General features: G+C 38.9%; 3 protein-coding genes across 6 annotated transcripts; 1 reads left to right on the top strand and 2 right to left on the bottom strand.

The window, feature by feature from the left end:
* Positions 1-523: 523 nt before the first annotated feature.
* On the bottom strand, positions 524-5287 carry rcc1l (RCC1 like). 4 transcript variants are annotated; one of them, XM_077546729.1, is made up of 11 exons: positions 5144-5287; positions 4469-4765; positions 4272-4401; positions 3254-3382; positions 3013-3079; positions 2796-2932; positions 2550-2731; positions 1994-2127; positions 1708-1881; positions 1547-1632; positions 524-873 (listed from the first exon to the last, which is right to left on the bottom strand). In XM_077546729.1, exons 2-10 carry the CDS (start codon positions 4754-4756, stop codon positions 1566-1568), a joined length of 1308 nt encoding a protein of 435 aa, XP_077402855.1. In that variant the 5' UTR covers positions 4757-4765; positions 5144-5287; the 3' UTR covers positions 524-873; positions 1547-1565. The 4 variants fall into 4 exon arrangements, with proteins under 4 accessions (XP_077402855.1, XP_077402856.1, XP_077402852.1 ...); XM_077546730.1 differs by having other exon boundaries at positions 1994-2100; XM_077546726.1 differs by having other exon boundaries at positions 1994-2081.
* A 1071-nt stretch (positions 5288-6358) lies between these two features.
* Positions 6359-11582, top strand: LOC144036611 (TLC domain-containing protein 5-like). The gene is made up of 4 exons (XM_077547383.1): positions 6359-6498; positions 7352-7560; positions 8118-8649; positions 10657-11582. Exons 2-4 carry the CDS (start codon positions 7359-7361, stop codon positions 10820-10822), a joined length of 900 nt encoding a protein of 299 aa, XP_077403509.1. The 5' UTR covers positions 6359-6498; positions 7352-7358; the 3' UTR covers positions 10823-11582.
* Positions 10890-15369, bottom strand: pigs (phosphatidylinositol glycan anchor biosynthesis, class S). Its single transcript, XM_077547182.1, has 9 exons — positions 15351-15369; positions 14594-14733; positions 14396-14507; positions 13858-13949; positions 12730-12970; positions 12259-12401; positions 11498-11612; positions 11256-11401; positions 10890-10991 (listed from the first exon to the last, which is right to left on the bottom strand). Exons 1-9 carry the CDS (start codon positions 15367-15369, stop codon positions 10890-10892), a joined length of 1110 nt encoding a protein of 369 aa, XP_077403308.1.
* Positions 15370-15520: the final 151 nt, after the last annotated feature.

Below are 15520 nucleotides of genomic sequence, written 5' to 3'. Positions count from 1 at the left end.
CTTGTATGACTTTGGCATTTTCAAGAGTGGAGGAAAGCTCACCTGTGCAGCGCTTGTACACCGGCAGCCCGAGAAGCTCATTTGCATACATCGCCGCGCGTCCTATCGCGCTCCGCACGCTTTGCATAAAACAACAATGAAGCCTACTGCGAAAGCACACACTCAAAAGTCTCACTCGAAGCGGCTTCTGTGCGGGAAGAACAAGACAAGTTGTTGACAACAAGGAAAAACATACCAAAAGTATATCAGAAGTCGCAGAAGTACTCGAACGCTGTACTTACATGTAGATTTTGGAATGTACTTGAGTACAACAGTAAAAATTAATATTTTGCATCAATGAAGCCACTGAAAGTGGTCTGACTCTATTTCAAGATTTTTGGTTGTTTTTGCTTCCATTGTTTTTGACTGTTGGCCAATTTTCATTACAATTATTTCTATTTTACTATTTTATTTCATTTTTATTTTTTGTGCCCCCATGAATTCTGCCTAGCAACAAGTGACAGTCACAAAGTTTGAAAATAAATCCAGTATGGGGGCAAACACAATAGTGCCCCATGTGATTTATTAAAAATATTTGTTTACAGTTTCCATATGTTACACACAAAATGTCCAGCAATGCATCGACTGTTCATCAGCATCTTTTCTGTGTTAGAGGCCCCCGAACAAGTCCCACCTCAGCGGACTGATCCGCACTGGGCTGCGATGGGAGTCTCTGATCCGCCTACCCGCCACCGCGCAGCTATCTTGACGGTGGGTTCTCCCCTTTGGAGTGCAAAGATGCACTTTTTTCCATACTCAGAGGAGGGACTTGACCAGCGCCACCATGTGGTCGACGCCACATGCTACATCCACCACTTGACCGGGGACAGTCACCTAAACACAACACATGCATTAAACTTAATATTTTTGGGGGGAGTTCCACTAAAATTAGCAATCAATATGCATTTTTGTAATTGTATTTTTCTATTTACAAACAAATAATTGGTTGAAATTATAAATATTGATTATAAATGATAAAATTAAAAATGAACATGAACATGATTTTTTTTTATTAACACTTATTTGTTGCATGCATTTAGGTTCATTAAAATTTTGTTATTTCATTTTTATATCTATTTTGTATTCGTTTGTTTTATTTTGTTATTGATTTACTATAAACAAAAACAATTGCAAATAAACAATGTTGAATGCACATCGATGTTAAAGAAATTTATTTTATGAATTGTTAATTATGGTTTAAAAAAAAGACAATTCTTATAATTATATTGTTTTATTTGCTGCATTAGTTTAGACATTTTTCCAATTCAATTCAATTAAATATTTACTTATTTTTGATTCATTTATCTATCTATTATTATAAAAAAAGATTTTATATATTTTTTTTATTTGTTATTTTAAAATAAAATAAAAAGGTGCAAATGTATAAAATTATACAACTCACATATAATATAATATTTTTTACAATTATGCTGATTTTGTAATTTGGGAGTGTAATAATTGACATTGTAATTGAATTTTGATTAATTGCACAGTCCTAATCCCTTACTCGCCACGGGAAGAACTGGTCATCCCTCTTCCCGATACCCAAACACCCTCGGACGTTCTTCCCCCACACGAAGAGCTCGCCACGATCTGCAACCAACAACAACATCAAGTCAGCAAGTTTATCCTGGCTGAGGTGTCAATTTGTCAAGAGCACCTATTTACCTGTGACAGCGGCGAAGTGAGCCAGGCCGCATCGAATCTTGGTGACGACGACAGAGGGGTTGAAGTCGGAGCGTCCAAACAAGGACGGAGGAATCATCTCGGGGGAGCATGACTCTGACAGCGAGGGGCCTTTTCCCAAAATCCCATAGCCCCAAACAAACACCTCGCCACGCTCTGGGAGAAAAAAAAATTGGGTGGGGTGAATTCAATCGAGGAAATATAGCATGTAAAATAATTATATGTGTGGACAAAAAACACTTTTGAGTTTGGACTGACTAACACTAACCGTTGAGGATAGCCACCTGTGTGCCTCCGCATGCCGCCTGCACCACACGACCGCAGCCTGGGAGAGGCAACCGACAAGGGGAGTTGAGCTGCAAAGCAAAAGTGGAACTGTGGGGGGAGCAGGCGTACAAGTGCCTTGATTGATAAAAGTAAAAGGTAAAAATGCACACAGATTGTCAATTTATTGTCATAAAAATATATCACTTGAGGGCAGAAGTAATTGTGCCCCATGAATTCTGCCTAGCAACAAGTAAAAAAGTGTGACAAACAGAATTTTTATTTTTTTTTTTGTAAAGTCCTACTAATTCTACCTCATGAGTGAGCGCATCAAAGTGATTGAGGCAGCAAACAAATAGTGGCATATGTTTAAGATTTGATGTGCCCCATAAATTCTGCCTAGCAACAAGTAACACATGAGAAGGGTGCTAGAAAATGAAATCACACAATGCATTGATTGAAGACAGATATTTTGATGCCCACAAATTCTGCCAGGCAACAAGTCACAAACATTTAAAATAAAAAATAAAAACGATTTCCTGCAATATGGTCATTCTCACTTGGGTGGTCTCTGTGACGGAGGCCAGCTGAAGGTATTCAGAGTTTCCCCATCCGTACAGCTGTCCGTCCGCGGACACGGCCAGGCTGCAGTCTGCGTACGTGCTGACCTGTTGGACCTTCACGCCCGACAGCTCCCCCAGCACTTCAGTGGGGGTGGAGCACACCTTGTGGTGCCCCAGACCTACCAGCAGAAACTCAATATGAGACCATGTGCAATAATATATATCTATAAACGACAAACTGACCCGTCTGTCCGTCCGCTCCCCACCCGCAGGCGTAGACCCGCCCCGTCTCCGTCAGGAAGAGGCTGTGGTCCTGCCCGCACGCCACCTGCACCACGCGGCCATCCACGCCCTCCATTTTGTGAATCATGTGACTGCCGCTGTTAAGGCACGACCACGTCAGCTTTGCAACACGGCTGCATTGTTACCGAGTGTGGAACGTGCTTTGAGAACAACACACCTGTACACTTCGTCGTCCACAATATCGCGTCCACACTGGCCGTAAGCGTTGTTGCCCATGCTAAACACTGCATGTCACATTAAAGACCACAAAGACTTTTGGACCCAATTAGAGATCATTTAAAATCATCATTCTGTTTAATTAATTAGGGCATTAAGTGTCAGGAATATTCATTTAACCTTAGAAACATACAACTCGATGACAATTAACATAAACACACACACACGTGGTAGTGACTGACCTCCCTCGCAATCAGTGAGCACGAGTGCGTGCGCACGTCCACATGACACCTGCGTCACGCGTGTTTTCTGCGGTTCTCGGAGAGGCAGCTGCACAGGCGACGGCTCCAACACGTAATCGTAACTATGATCTGAACACACAAAATGGCCGGCATTGTCAATCATTTGCACAATTTGAAGGATTTTGACTCCAATTTGACTTAACTTCTTTGATCAACTAAGGAGAGATTTTTTTTTAGCCCATATCATGTTGCTCTACTTCTTTAGACAGCAAACTCATTGAGTATTAATAAACAGCGCCTCCAATGGGCCAGCAGAGAAAACTACACATATAATACAATATACTATAAACACATTAATATTTTTTTAATTATTTATATTATTTTATTTTTCCACTGCAATTATTTAAAAAATAAATAATATAATAAATAAAATACAAATAATACAATTAATTCAGACCTAAGTAGCTGTGCTGCTGCAAAAATATAGAAATAAAATAAATAAAAACTACAATTACAGGAACATTCTGAAGTGTTTTTTAAAATGAGTAAAATTATTTAAAAAAAACAATTAAAAAATACAGAAAATACCACTTACATAATAAATTTATAATAAAACTATAAATAATTATGATAATTCGAAAATAGATGATATAATACAGTGAAAGTATTTATTTGAAGAAAAAAAAACTAAATGAAAATACGAAGTTAAATTATTTTATGATTGAAAAATATATATTTTTAATTATTTTATATAATTTATTTTAAACTATATAAATAATTCCTATAATCTAAAAATAATAATAACAATGTTTAGATAGCTTTAAAACACATAATGATGATGATAATAATAATTATAATAATGTCAAAATTAAAGATGACTACTCGTGAGGTTCTCTCGGCTGGCAAATTTTTAAAATTACATTATTGTTAGAGAAATTATTGTATAATGAATGCGAAATGAAGGCCAGCACTAATTTGACAAATAACAACAATAATGACGCTGTACTACTAATCTTACGTCGGTTGTGCTGTGTGCGCTGAAAGCCGAGCTGCGAGTCCTTGTTGAGTCCGGCGCCCCACAGCTTGGTCACGTCTTTTGTGGAGGACGCCAGAAGGGTGAACCCGTAACCACATGCGGCAGACGAAATCTAAGAAAAAGCACGTTGTTATTTACTCAACTGCAGCTGTGGGCATGACATGTTTATTTGTTCTTACCTGGTCCGCTGTCTCCAGCCGGTAAGGCGTGAACTGGTACTTGCGAGGCTTCTTGCTGCCGCTGTCGGGGACCACGAAACTTGGAATGCCCAGCGCTCCTGTGAAGCTGAAGCCCCACACGAACACTTTGTGGCTGGGCTTCTTGTGCTGGCCCACGTACTGGAACACAGGACCGCCGGCGTCACGTTTCTCCCGCGGGTTCGAGGCGCTGCTGATCATGGCGTGGCCGCAACGGTGGACTTTGAGCGAAGACAGGAGGAGGCACCGGCGAGCAGGTGGAAGAGACATAATGATGAACTGCAACACATCAATTAACAACAATGTTTAAGAGACAACGTGACCTGTTTTCTATTTAATCAATAAAAAATAGTGTTGATCAAATATAACGTTTTTAATTATTCATGAAGTTATAAACACACGCGCGCGCGCGCAGCCTACACAATATAAAACCTCATTCATACTCACACAATTTTGCTGTTTCCTTCTGTAGCGTTTAAATTTAGCCAGTGAGGGGCTATTAAATCAAGCTATTATAATATTTCACATCTTAAAACTTTTAAGTTTAAGGACCTTAAATGAGGTGCTGCTAGCATGCCAGCAGACAGTTTGCTCCAGCGGTTTGTGTTTGTGTTTCTTTTTTCACAAATGCAGGCACACGGAACGCGATAAACGTACCTGCCACCTTTCGTGTGCTTTAGTCAGAAAGAAAAACTTCAACAGATAAAAGTTTCCAATGTCGTTCTCGAGTGTTTATTGATATGCCGGCATCTTCAACCCGGAAAGGAAATATTTTTACTTCAGTTTTACTTTCTTCTTCGTCTCATCAACAATTGCGTCGTGGTAGACAGAGGTGCACTTGTATGCCACCTAACGCCTTGCTATGTAATTACACAATCCATTCTGCCCCAAACTGAGCCATTTTTTTCTCTAGTACTTTAACTTAGTTTATATTATTAGAGTATCATACTTTTCGTTCATATATATTTTTAATACTGCCAATACTGTACTTCAAAATAAGGCTGTGCATTCTGTTACACAGTAATTTAAATTAACTCTGAAAAATAACAATATATACTATTTAATTAAATATTTAAAAAATTAGTATTATAAAAATATTTAGTTTGAACTGAGGTAAAAATGAAATTTTATTCTGGATCTTTATAGTTTTAAAATCCCACTTTCCAAATTCAAATGAGTTCAAAAATGTTTTTTCCCCCATAAGATTCTTTCATTTTATACAGAGAAATTTATGTGAAAATAAGATAATAAAATTATTAAATATTTTTAAATAAGGTACAATATTTAATTCTTTTTTTTAACATATTTAATTAATTACTTGAACCAGTTAAAAGTTGATTTGAGTTTGAGTTTATTTGAACATGAAAAAGAATAAAAACAAAGCAAAAACAATAACAGTAATAATCGTACAACAACATAATAAAATAAAATATCTACAAATCAAGCAAAATTCCACAAAGCGCACCTAACGATGATTTTCCATGTTCAAAAAGGAGTGGGAAGAAGTCGCAAGACTTCTTAAATCCCCGCCCTTCTCCATATTTTCTTAGTTTGCATCAATGGTAAATAAATAAAAAATACAAAAATATATTGCTGAGGATAACAAAAGTAACTAATAATGAACCAGTCCATAATAATAATATAAAACAAATACTCAGAGAGCTCATCATTATAAATCCACAGAAAAAATTGTAAAATACAACCTAGATCCAAAAAGCCAACAATAACAAAACACGAGACACAAATTACATAATTATTTCACACAAAATTCGAGTCGGGGACACAGGAGGAAGGGGTGGAAGGTGGGTTGAAAGCTATCAGGTGAGCTGGGTTCCACGCAGCGTGTGTGTCTTCAAGCAGACAAGCAGAGACAGTAATCCTTTAAGAGGATCACAGTTAGAAGAAGGCGAACAAGAAGATGCGTGGAGTACAAGGTCCTTCTTGTCACAAATATGATCATCTTCAAGCATTCTGATGCAACTTTATGAAGGAACGTAAGAGTCGGCGTTATGGTAGGAGTCTGTTAAATTGTGTTCTGTTAAATAAACCTTCAATTATTATTATCGTCATTAACTCATTCACTGCCAATGACGGCTATTGATGTCAAAAATTAATTTGAACTATTTGTATTAGTTTAAAATTGTTTCCACTTTTGTTAACAAGAGTATGAAAACCTAGAATTTTTAATTGTACATTTAGAACAGATATAAAATTTGTGATTAATCGTGAGTTAACTATTGAAGTCATGCGATTAATTACAATTAAAAATTGTAATCGCCTGACGTGATTAAAGAAAAGATTAAAAAATTAGGAGCGTCAGGCGATTAAAATTTTTAATCGGAATTACATGACTTCACGAGTTAACTCACGATTAATCACAAATTTTATATCTGTTCTAAATGTACAATAAAAAATTCTAGGTTTTCATACTCTTAACAAAAATGGGAAAAAAATGTTAAACTAATAGAAATAGTTCAAATGAATATTTGACGTCTATAACAGTCAATGGCAGTGAATGAGTTAAGTTTCTCAAAGTTAGGGAAACTGAGTGAAATTTCAGGATGAAACTAAAACGCACTTTTAGCTCTTCAGGTGAACTTCATTTGGCCTGTGAACTTTTGAACGCACACGACCAACTGCAGTGTTTAGTTTGAACATTAGCACTGCGCTTACACATACACACAATGATATTGAAAAATGGGGGGGGGGGGGGGGTTCAAATTTAATATTAAAAAACTTAAAAACAAACTGTACTAGTGCAGCGATTCTTTGACATACCACTAGAGAGCGCCTGTGCAGCATCCTTTAGAGATTTACTGTGTGAAACGGTAAAGTTCTCATTAATGAAATCCATTACCATTCCAGTGAGTTTATGATGGCGGTGGCAGCGCTGCTGGAGGTTCTGTGCAGCCTGGCGGGCTGGTCCGGTCTCTATGCGTTGCTGTGCCGTGTCTCGCCTGAGCGCGGGCCCGAGTGGAACTGTAGACTGGTCACGCTGACGCACGGCGTCGCCATCGTCATGCTGACGGCGTACGTGGTCTTCGTGGACGGACCCTGGCCCCTCACACACGCTGGTCAGTCTGGTTTGAGGTTTTTATTCACATTTCCCATGGTGATCAATTTTGGACATTTTTGGTGATCAGGTGATTTTTGGCGGATTATAAAATTGGTGTAATTGACACAAACCGTAAATATGTAAACATGCATATTAGTTTATTTTCTCTCTCAGTAAGTAGCCAGTCAAATATTAACTAAAACAGAAAGTTATTGGGATTTTTTTTCTGGATTGCTCACTTGATTTTTTGGGGTAGATTTCTCCTCATGTGGTCACTTGTTGCTAAGTAAAATGTACTTTAGAGCAACCACTTGTTGCTATTGAGAATTTATTTTTCCTTTAACAGTCACTTGTTGCTAGGCAGAAATGTGTTTGGAGTAGACACTTGTTGCAAGGCATAACTTTTACCAGGCATAATTTTTTCTTCCATGGATGCTTGTTGCCAGGTAAATTGACTTTCTCATGGCAGAAGTTATTTTTCTTCAAATGCTCATTTGTTGCCAGGCAGAATTAATTTTTCTTGGAATGGCCACAAGGACCTAGAATTTCGCTGACTCCTACACGTGTCATTCCCAGGTAGCGAGAACACGGCTCTACAGACGTCTGCCCTCTGCGTCTGCCTGGGCTACTTCCTGTTCGACATGTCCTGGTGCGTACACTTCGGCAGTGAGGGCGCCGTCATGCTGGGCCACCACGCCGCCAGCGTCATCGGCATCCTGCTGGCGCTGCTGTCGGGCGCGTCGGCGTGTGAGACGTGCGCCGTCATCTTCGGCAGCGAGCTCACCAACCCTCTGCTGCAGGCGCGCTGGTTCCTGCGACGACTGGGCCGCTACGACAGCCTGCTGGGCGACGCCGTCGACCTGCTCTTCATCTTCCTCTTCGCCACCGTGCGGGTGGGCGTGGGCGCTGCCATGTTCTACTATGAGCTGACCTCGCCCAGGACCAGTGTGGCCATGAAGCTGGGCGGCGTGGTTATGTACGGGCTGGCGTGGGTGTTCATGGTGGACATCGCCAGGTTCGGATACAAGAAAAGTCGGATGCGCTACAAACAGTGGCGGGAGAAGCGCAATGATTCCGACGTGGACGGACGGACGTCATTTAGACAACGGTAACAATTCAAAGGAGTTCTGAGGAATTTTGCTTTGAAGGACACCTGGAAATAGACAAAATTACCATGAAATGGCTGCTTTTTAAACTAAGATGGAAGACGTCATGTTTCTTTTATGGCAGTGTGCATCTCCATGCATTTATAGGAAGTGTGTTTTGCTAGATAGCTTAATTGTGATGGACTAGAATTGCAAATCACGCAGTTAGGATTCAACTCAACTATTTATAGAGCACTTTAAAACAACCACCAGTTCTATTTTGTCCCCCCCGACCGCCAGATGGCGGGGCTTCAAGCACTGCCATCAGCAGATACAATGAAAACAGCAGAGGCCCCAAAATTGAACCCTGCGGAACACCATTGATTAAAATAAGGACATTAAAGTATATATTTTTATTTTTCAATAACTTAGAAGACAAATTAAAATAAAAAAAGTTGGTTTTGTTTTTTAAACAAGTTGTAGTGTCAAATAATCACAGTAGGCTCCCTTTAAAATAATTTAAAATCTCTGACACACTAAATAACACAATGCTTTGCTGTCCAATAAAAAACATCCTCCAGTTTTTTTCCCCTAAAGAACAAAGAAAACAATTTTTACATTTTTTTTCTTGAAGGGGGTGAAAGGTAAAATAAAACAAGGTACTAATCCTCACCGCTCTAGTCCTTCTTGGTCTGCTTGTCCTTGCGCTTCTGGCGTACCTCCGCCAGAAAATTTAGCAGCGAAAGCAGGATGGGCACGCACATGGGCAGGAAGAGTGGGATGTAGATGGCGAACTTCTGGTCGTTAGGAAAGTAGAGCATGTGCAGCAGTGACGGGTCGAAGAAGGCCCGCTCCGACGCCAGGATGGCCTCCTTACTGTACTGCAGGGCGAAGGCCAGGTTGCCTGACTCCAGCTCAGCCGCCGCCAGCTGTAAAGAAGTCAAGGCGTTCGACACCTGCAGGAAACACCGTTGAAGAAAGGTGTAGAAGTTGCTCAGTTTCCAGAAAAAAAAAGTAACGGAATGTAATAGAAAGTATAGAGCAACCATATTCACTTAACAGTTACAACATGCCCTGCAGACAAATAACCAGCAGAGGGAACTAGAACTGTAAAACTTGACAGGTCACTAGACCGTCCCAATTTGTTAAATGAAAAAAACAAAAGGAAGTGAGAGGGAGGGGAAAAAACACGCCCAAAGCATGCTCCTATAAGTGAGGGGCACAGAATTGATTGATTGATACAGAGTGACAGATCAACAAAACCAAAATGGTTTGGGGAAAACATTCTAATCGTATGAGAATAAAGTCCGTTTTTTAGAGGGGAAAAAAACATCATATTGAGTAAAAAGTCTTTATTTTTATTTTTTTATTTTCAAGAAAAAATTCACTTTTTTCCTCAAAAAAAAGTATCCTACACATACCTCTAAAAATATATACACCTTTCTCAGTTCTTGAAATTTCCTCTAAAATATAATTTTTTTTCCAAAATATTAAAAAATATTTTATTTTGCGCATTTTATTTATTTATTTTTTCCTCAGACACCCTAGATTTTCTTGAAAGCTTTTCTCAAAAAAATAAAAATAAGCTTTTTTTTCACGGAATTATCTGCCTTTAAATTTTATATATATATATATATATATATAGCTATGCCATTCTAAAAATAATCAGATTTTTCGTTATTTCGTTATTTTTCCCCCAATATCTTTGACATTTTCCTTCCAATATACACAACATTTTAACAGAAAAAATATATTATTTCTACACCCCCAAAAATTTTCTTTGAAAACATTGGACTTTTTTCCCAATAACACACACACACACACACAAAAAAAAAAAAGCTTATTCCCCCTACAACACACACACACACACAAACAATAAATGCAACTCATGTAAATAATAAGGTTGGTTTCGAGAGGCAGACTTTTTGTCAAAAAATTTTTTCCACGCACACATACAAGTCAATGCACTATGGTCTGACCTGCTGTGCAATGTTGTCGTTGATGACAATGTTCTCGATCTGGTCCAGCAGCTGCGTGAGCGACGTGATGGTGGTGGTCGCCGTGGCGATGTTCTCCACGGTGCGACTCCACATGAGGCGGTCCAGCTCCCAGTCCGACAGGCCCGTGCTGCCCGGCGGCGAAACCAGGAATCTGGCGGGAGGCGTCAAGGGATGCACGCCCAGCAATAGACTGTAGGGGGCGGAGTTTATTTGATGACACACAAATACACATGGACACAAAGCCCTTTTTAAGACACGAGATGTTACCGTAGCTGAGAGAGGAAGACGCCCATCACTTTGACCATGTTGATGTTGATGTCAAAAGCTATTTCATCCGATCCATAGTAGCCATACACGTTATACACCTAGGAAAACATAGTCCTATTAATCAATGCAACATTGCATGTCTTTTCAAGGTAAAAATTAATTAATTTATTTATAAAAAAAAATAAATTTATACATTAAAAAGAAAGTATCTTTCTACGGAGCCCCTCTGTTGCCAGGGTACGATTTTTATTTTTTTGCTAATCCGTACCCACAGTTTACTAATATGCACCCACAGTTTAGCAATCTGCTAAAGTCCCCCATGTTGTTTTGTATAAACACTGACATTCCAGATCATCTCTCACCATGATTCCGCCCCATCGCGGCGAGTGAAAGGCGTTGGAGGTGACCTTTTGCTTCTGGTTATCGAGGATGTGGAGCGGCGAGTGTTGTGCGTCGGGCACGTACAGCAGGAAGTTGAGCACCGGGTTGGACGAGGCAGCGTTGGAACCTGAGCGCCAAAACAAACAACAATAAAACGGTCTTTTCGACACACTCCGAAGTAAAGATTATTGGAAGCGAAGGAAGTGACCAAAGGTTGAATTACCCAGTCGAGCCTCCACGGGGTTGATGACGTGCGCTAGGCTGTCGGCGCTCAGCGTGTAGGCGCTGTGGTTGGCGTCGAAGCGGGAATTGACGCCCAGCATGGTGTAGTGCAGTGTCTGCCAACACAACAAGCGTTTTAGAAATTTATACAGCTAACAATTTTTTAAGCTTTATATTTTTTTAATGTAATGAAAATTTTTTTAAATGTTACATTAATAAAATAAAATTAATAATACTATTATTTATTAATACATAAATTATTATAAACTAAATAACTAACCAATTAAAAGACAACTAAACTGAAATTAAATCAATCAAACATTGAAAGAACACCCTCATTGGAATAATATATCTATCAAAACAAAATTTGTTTCAATTGTACTTAATTATAAATTAAGGCCCAATTGATTAATCTGCTGATATTAGCTTTTCTAAAATTGGCTAAAAAAAATTTTTTGCAGATTTTTCCCGTTTTTCTTTTCTTTTTACACAATGGCACATCACTAAAGACAAAGATGATATTCAAACATTTACACAAAAAAATGGCCTATTTTTATCAGTTTTTTTTCTCTCCATAGTAAAACTCTCAAATGGTCTGCCAGAAATTCACATCTTCCTTATTAACCATAAAATAAGTTATTTTATTAATTACATATTTTCTAATATAATGAGTCAATTAATCGGTTATCAGAATTTCATTTCATTCTGCCAACTATGAGAATTGGCCTCAAATTTCCTTTGGGCCCTATAGAAAAATGGTACCTGAGAGTCAACGCTAAAGTTGGCCACGGGGTTTAGTTTGGAGAGCAAAGGTTGGACGTAGGTACGCACGGCGCCCTCCATGTCCCAATACACGTTGTGCCACTTGGGGTCGGGATTCAGCAGGCTGAAGGTGATCTCGTAACCTAAGACAGTAGACAAACAGAAATTGTTGTTTGTGAATTTTACCTAGCAACAAGTGATGGATAATGTGTGACGTGACCAGAGAATTGTGTTGACATTTTACATTTAATAGAGAATTCTGCCTGGCAACAAGTGACAAGCAACATGGCATGACGGAAAATTCAGTCGATATTTTAATTTAAATACATGGAATGATTTAGCAGGGAAATAAAAGTGTGTGGCGAAGGCTTGCAGGGCCTGTCAACAAGTGAGAAAGGAATTCTACTGGTATTTTTATTTCATTTTTTTAATGATGCTGGCCGTGTGTACAAAGCGAGCAGCGCTACTAACCCGGACTAGACTTGAATGTTCTCATGCTGTCAGCTTTGCTTTGTGAGCTTCCCGGGCTGAGTCGCACTCTGTCGCTGAGTGCGGCCGTGATGTCGTCGTGGCTGAACGACATCACCTGCAGCACCTCTTTCACCTGTGGCTCCAACGCCGCCAGCACTTGATGCAACGACTTGCCCGCCTTCATATTTGCGTCCACGCGCAGCAAGGCCATCCGCCGCTGGCCCACGTACACGTCTACATCCTGTTAGCAGCAGGGAAAAGCGTAATTTCTTTGAAAAAATTACAACGTACTTTCTTGAACATATGACTTTTCTACAAAGTACGCACACTCAAGAAAATGCTTTTTTTTTTCTCGACAGTGTATAACTTTTCTGAAAATAGTTTTTTTCCTCCATTTTTTTTCTATTAAACTTCTCCCCCTCCCAAATGACTTTCTAAAATGTATGCCTTTTCACAAAAATCTTAGAATTTTTTTGTTAAACATACACAAGAGTTTTCTCTGAACTAAATGACTAAAATATATGAGTTAACTAAAAATAACTGTCAAAAATACTAATTTTTGTTGGAAATATGACTTTCCACAAGATATATTACTTTAGAAAATAATACATTTGTCTGAGTGTGACTTTTTTGTCAGTAACGTATTTGTTTTTCCAATATATGACTTTGTCTCCAAAAAACTTTTTTCACAAAATATGAAACTTTTGAAGTGTGTGACTTTTGTCTAAATTCTGACTTTTTCCAAAAATGTTGCATCTTCTTTGCTGAAAATATACAACTCCTTTTTCAAAAAGTGGCTTTCTTCTTTAAAAAAAATATGACTCATTGATCTTTGAACATGATTCCCTCCACCCCCCGCAAAATATAGAACTTTCTTTTTCAAACATATTTTTTCTTGAAAATATACATCTTGCTTTCCTTAAAAAGACACAACTTTTCCTTTTTGCAGATTGGAAAAAAACAACAACTAAATACTACAAATATGAAGACAGACTGTGGACTACGACCGCTAAAAACAAACAACAAAGCAAATGGAATGAAAAATTGCATTTTTCAAACATTTATTGTCTGGAGTTAATGCCTTAAACATGAACACTGCATATAGTGGTACATAAGTACAGTTCTAACCTGAGGCAGCAGCGGAGAAGATTGTGGTATTACGTAGACCACCAAAGAGCCACATGGACTCTCGCTGAGTGTGTGCATGGAAAGATCGGTCTCTACCAGACGGGACAAAAAAGAAAATGCAGCATTAGTATCAACAAAAGACAAACCGATGCGAGCAAGTGAGGCAACAAAAGTGTGACACTGACCAGCAGCAGAGGGCTTGTTCAGGGCGTCCTCTTCCATAATGGTCGCTGTGCGATATCGTGTCTCATATCTGTAAATCAAAGATGTCTCTCCTGGAAAATAATTGTTAAAAAATAAAATGCTAAATGAAACACTTGTAACTACAGTGAGTAAAGGTTTTGTAATTAATTACATTGGAATGGAATAACTGACAACTACATTAACACCTAAATAAATTTACTAGCTGTGGGACTTGATTACATTATGATAGATTGTAAAATCATCTGTCATTATTGGATCAAAGGCATAGATTGTAAAATCATCTGTCATTATTGGATCAAAGGATAAGTGGTGAAAATGCACATTATTAACACACCGTCAATGGTGTGCGCCTCATCCCGCGAGTGCATCACGGGGATCTTCTTCTGCTGTTCCGGCGTCAGCGTCCCGCGTGCAAACACCACCTCCACGTCGGTGCTCAGAAGGAGCTGCGAGCGTGTCCATAGAGAAGTAGATTATTTTGAGAGACGGAAATTAAGTAGTGGAAAAGAAAGGCGGACCACAGAGAGCCGACCTGCAGCTCGGCCAGCTCTTGAATCTGAGCCATGGGCAGCCAAGCGCGATACGTGGTGGTGGTCCGCAACCACATGGGGATTCCCAAGACGACCACCACGGCCACGAAGGACAGGGCGGCGAGATGGTTGCGCCTTTTCTCTGAAAGACAAACAAAAATATCCTTATTTACTTTTATGACTACATTTTGAGGACTAACTTAAAAAGAAAGAAAGCTAACTTGATATAATAAGGCTGCTTAATTGTGCATATAGGTCACAAGATGGCAGCAAAGCAAATTAAATGGAGAGGATCATACAAGCACCAATGTACAAAACATGAACCCATGTTACATAAACGATTGATTCAACACAAACAAACAACCTTCACATGAGGCTCATCAATAGTATTAAATATATTACTTTACACAAAATGGGTTAAATCATTAAAAACTTAAATTTTGTCATTCATACACAATAATAAATGTTAGGTAATAGGGGCAAATTGTAACAGCAAGGTATGAAAATAAACCCCGAAAAAAAGAAATTGCCGGTATGCACTGTAATTTATTACAGTTTTTGTGTTAATTCGTTTCCCTCAGTGCTAGCTAACAACTGCCAAGGCGAGTGTTCTTCAAAACGCGATCGCCACAGAAAGTGCGCGACTGAATGTAATATTAAATATGATAAAACATTATTAAATTCCAACGAAGTTGCATTGTTGAATGAACATGGAAGAGTAATATTGACAAGAAAAAGCACTGCTCTACAAGAACTCACCTACTTCCGCGGTAGCCATCTTTGCTATTGAATGGGATTGGGAGCAGATACGTCACGTGCTCAAATACGTGACGTCGCTTTGCGGAAGGTACGACACCACACGATACTTTACGGCCGAAACTTTATACAACGTATACAGTATACATATTTTTCAAAACTAAATATGTATA

Source organism: Vanacampus margaritifer, chromosome 16, assembly GCF_051991255.1.
Source record: "Vanacampus margaritifer isolate UIUO_Vmar chromosome 16, RoL_Vmar_1.0, whole genome shotgun sequence".
Taxonomy (NCBI): Eukaryota; Metazoa; Chordata; class Actinopteri; order Syngnathiformes; family Syngnathidae; genus Vanacampus; species Vanacampus margaritifer.
This window is presented reverse-complemented; position numbering and strand designations above follow the sequence as displayed.

Bases quoted from the DNA above. Each gene is read 5' to 3' on its own strand.
- rcc1l (XM_077546726.1), bottom strand. From the start codon at position 4,756: ATGTCTCTTCCACCTGCTCGCCGGTGCCTCCTCCTGTCTTCGCTCAAA. The intron at 3,383-4,271 runs GTAAGATTAGTA...TTGTGTGTTCAG, and splicing joins GCGCACACAGCACAACCGAC to ATCATAGTTACGATTACGTG. The intron at 874-1,546 runs GTAAGGGATTAG...TGTTGTGTTTAG, and splicing joins ACCAGTTCTTCCCGTGGCGA to GTGACTGTCCCCGGTCAAGT.
- LOC144036611 (XM_077547383.1), top strand. From the start codon at position 7,359: ATGATGGCGGTGGCAGCGCTGCTGGAGGTTCTGTGCAGCCTGGCGGGC. The intron at 7,561-8,117 runs GTCAGTCTGGTT...TGTCATTCCCAG, and splicing joins CTGGCCCCTCACACACGCTG to GTAGCGAGAACACGGCTCTA. The intron at 8,650-10,656 runs GTAACAATTCAA...CTGGTCCAGCAG, and splicing joins CGGACGTCATTTAGACAACG to CTGCGTGAGCGACGTGATGG.
- pigs (XM_077547182.1), bottom strand. The intron at 14,508-14,593 runs GTCGGCTCTCTG...ACACGCTCGCAG, and splicing joins AAGAGCTGGCCGAGCTGCAG to CTCCTTCTGAGCACCGACGT. The intron at 12,402-12,729 runs GTTAGTAGCGCT...CTACTGTCTTAG, and splicing joins AACATTCAAGTCTAGTCCGG to GTTACGAGATCACCTTCAGC.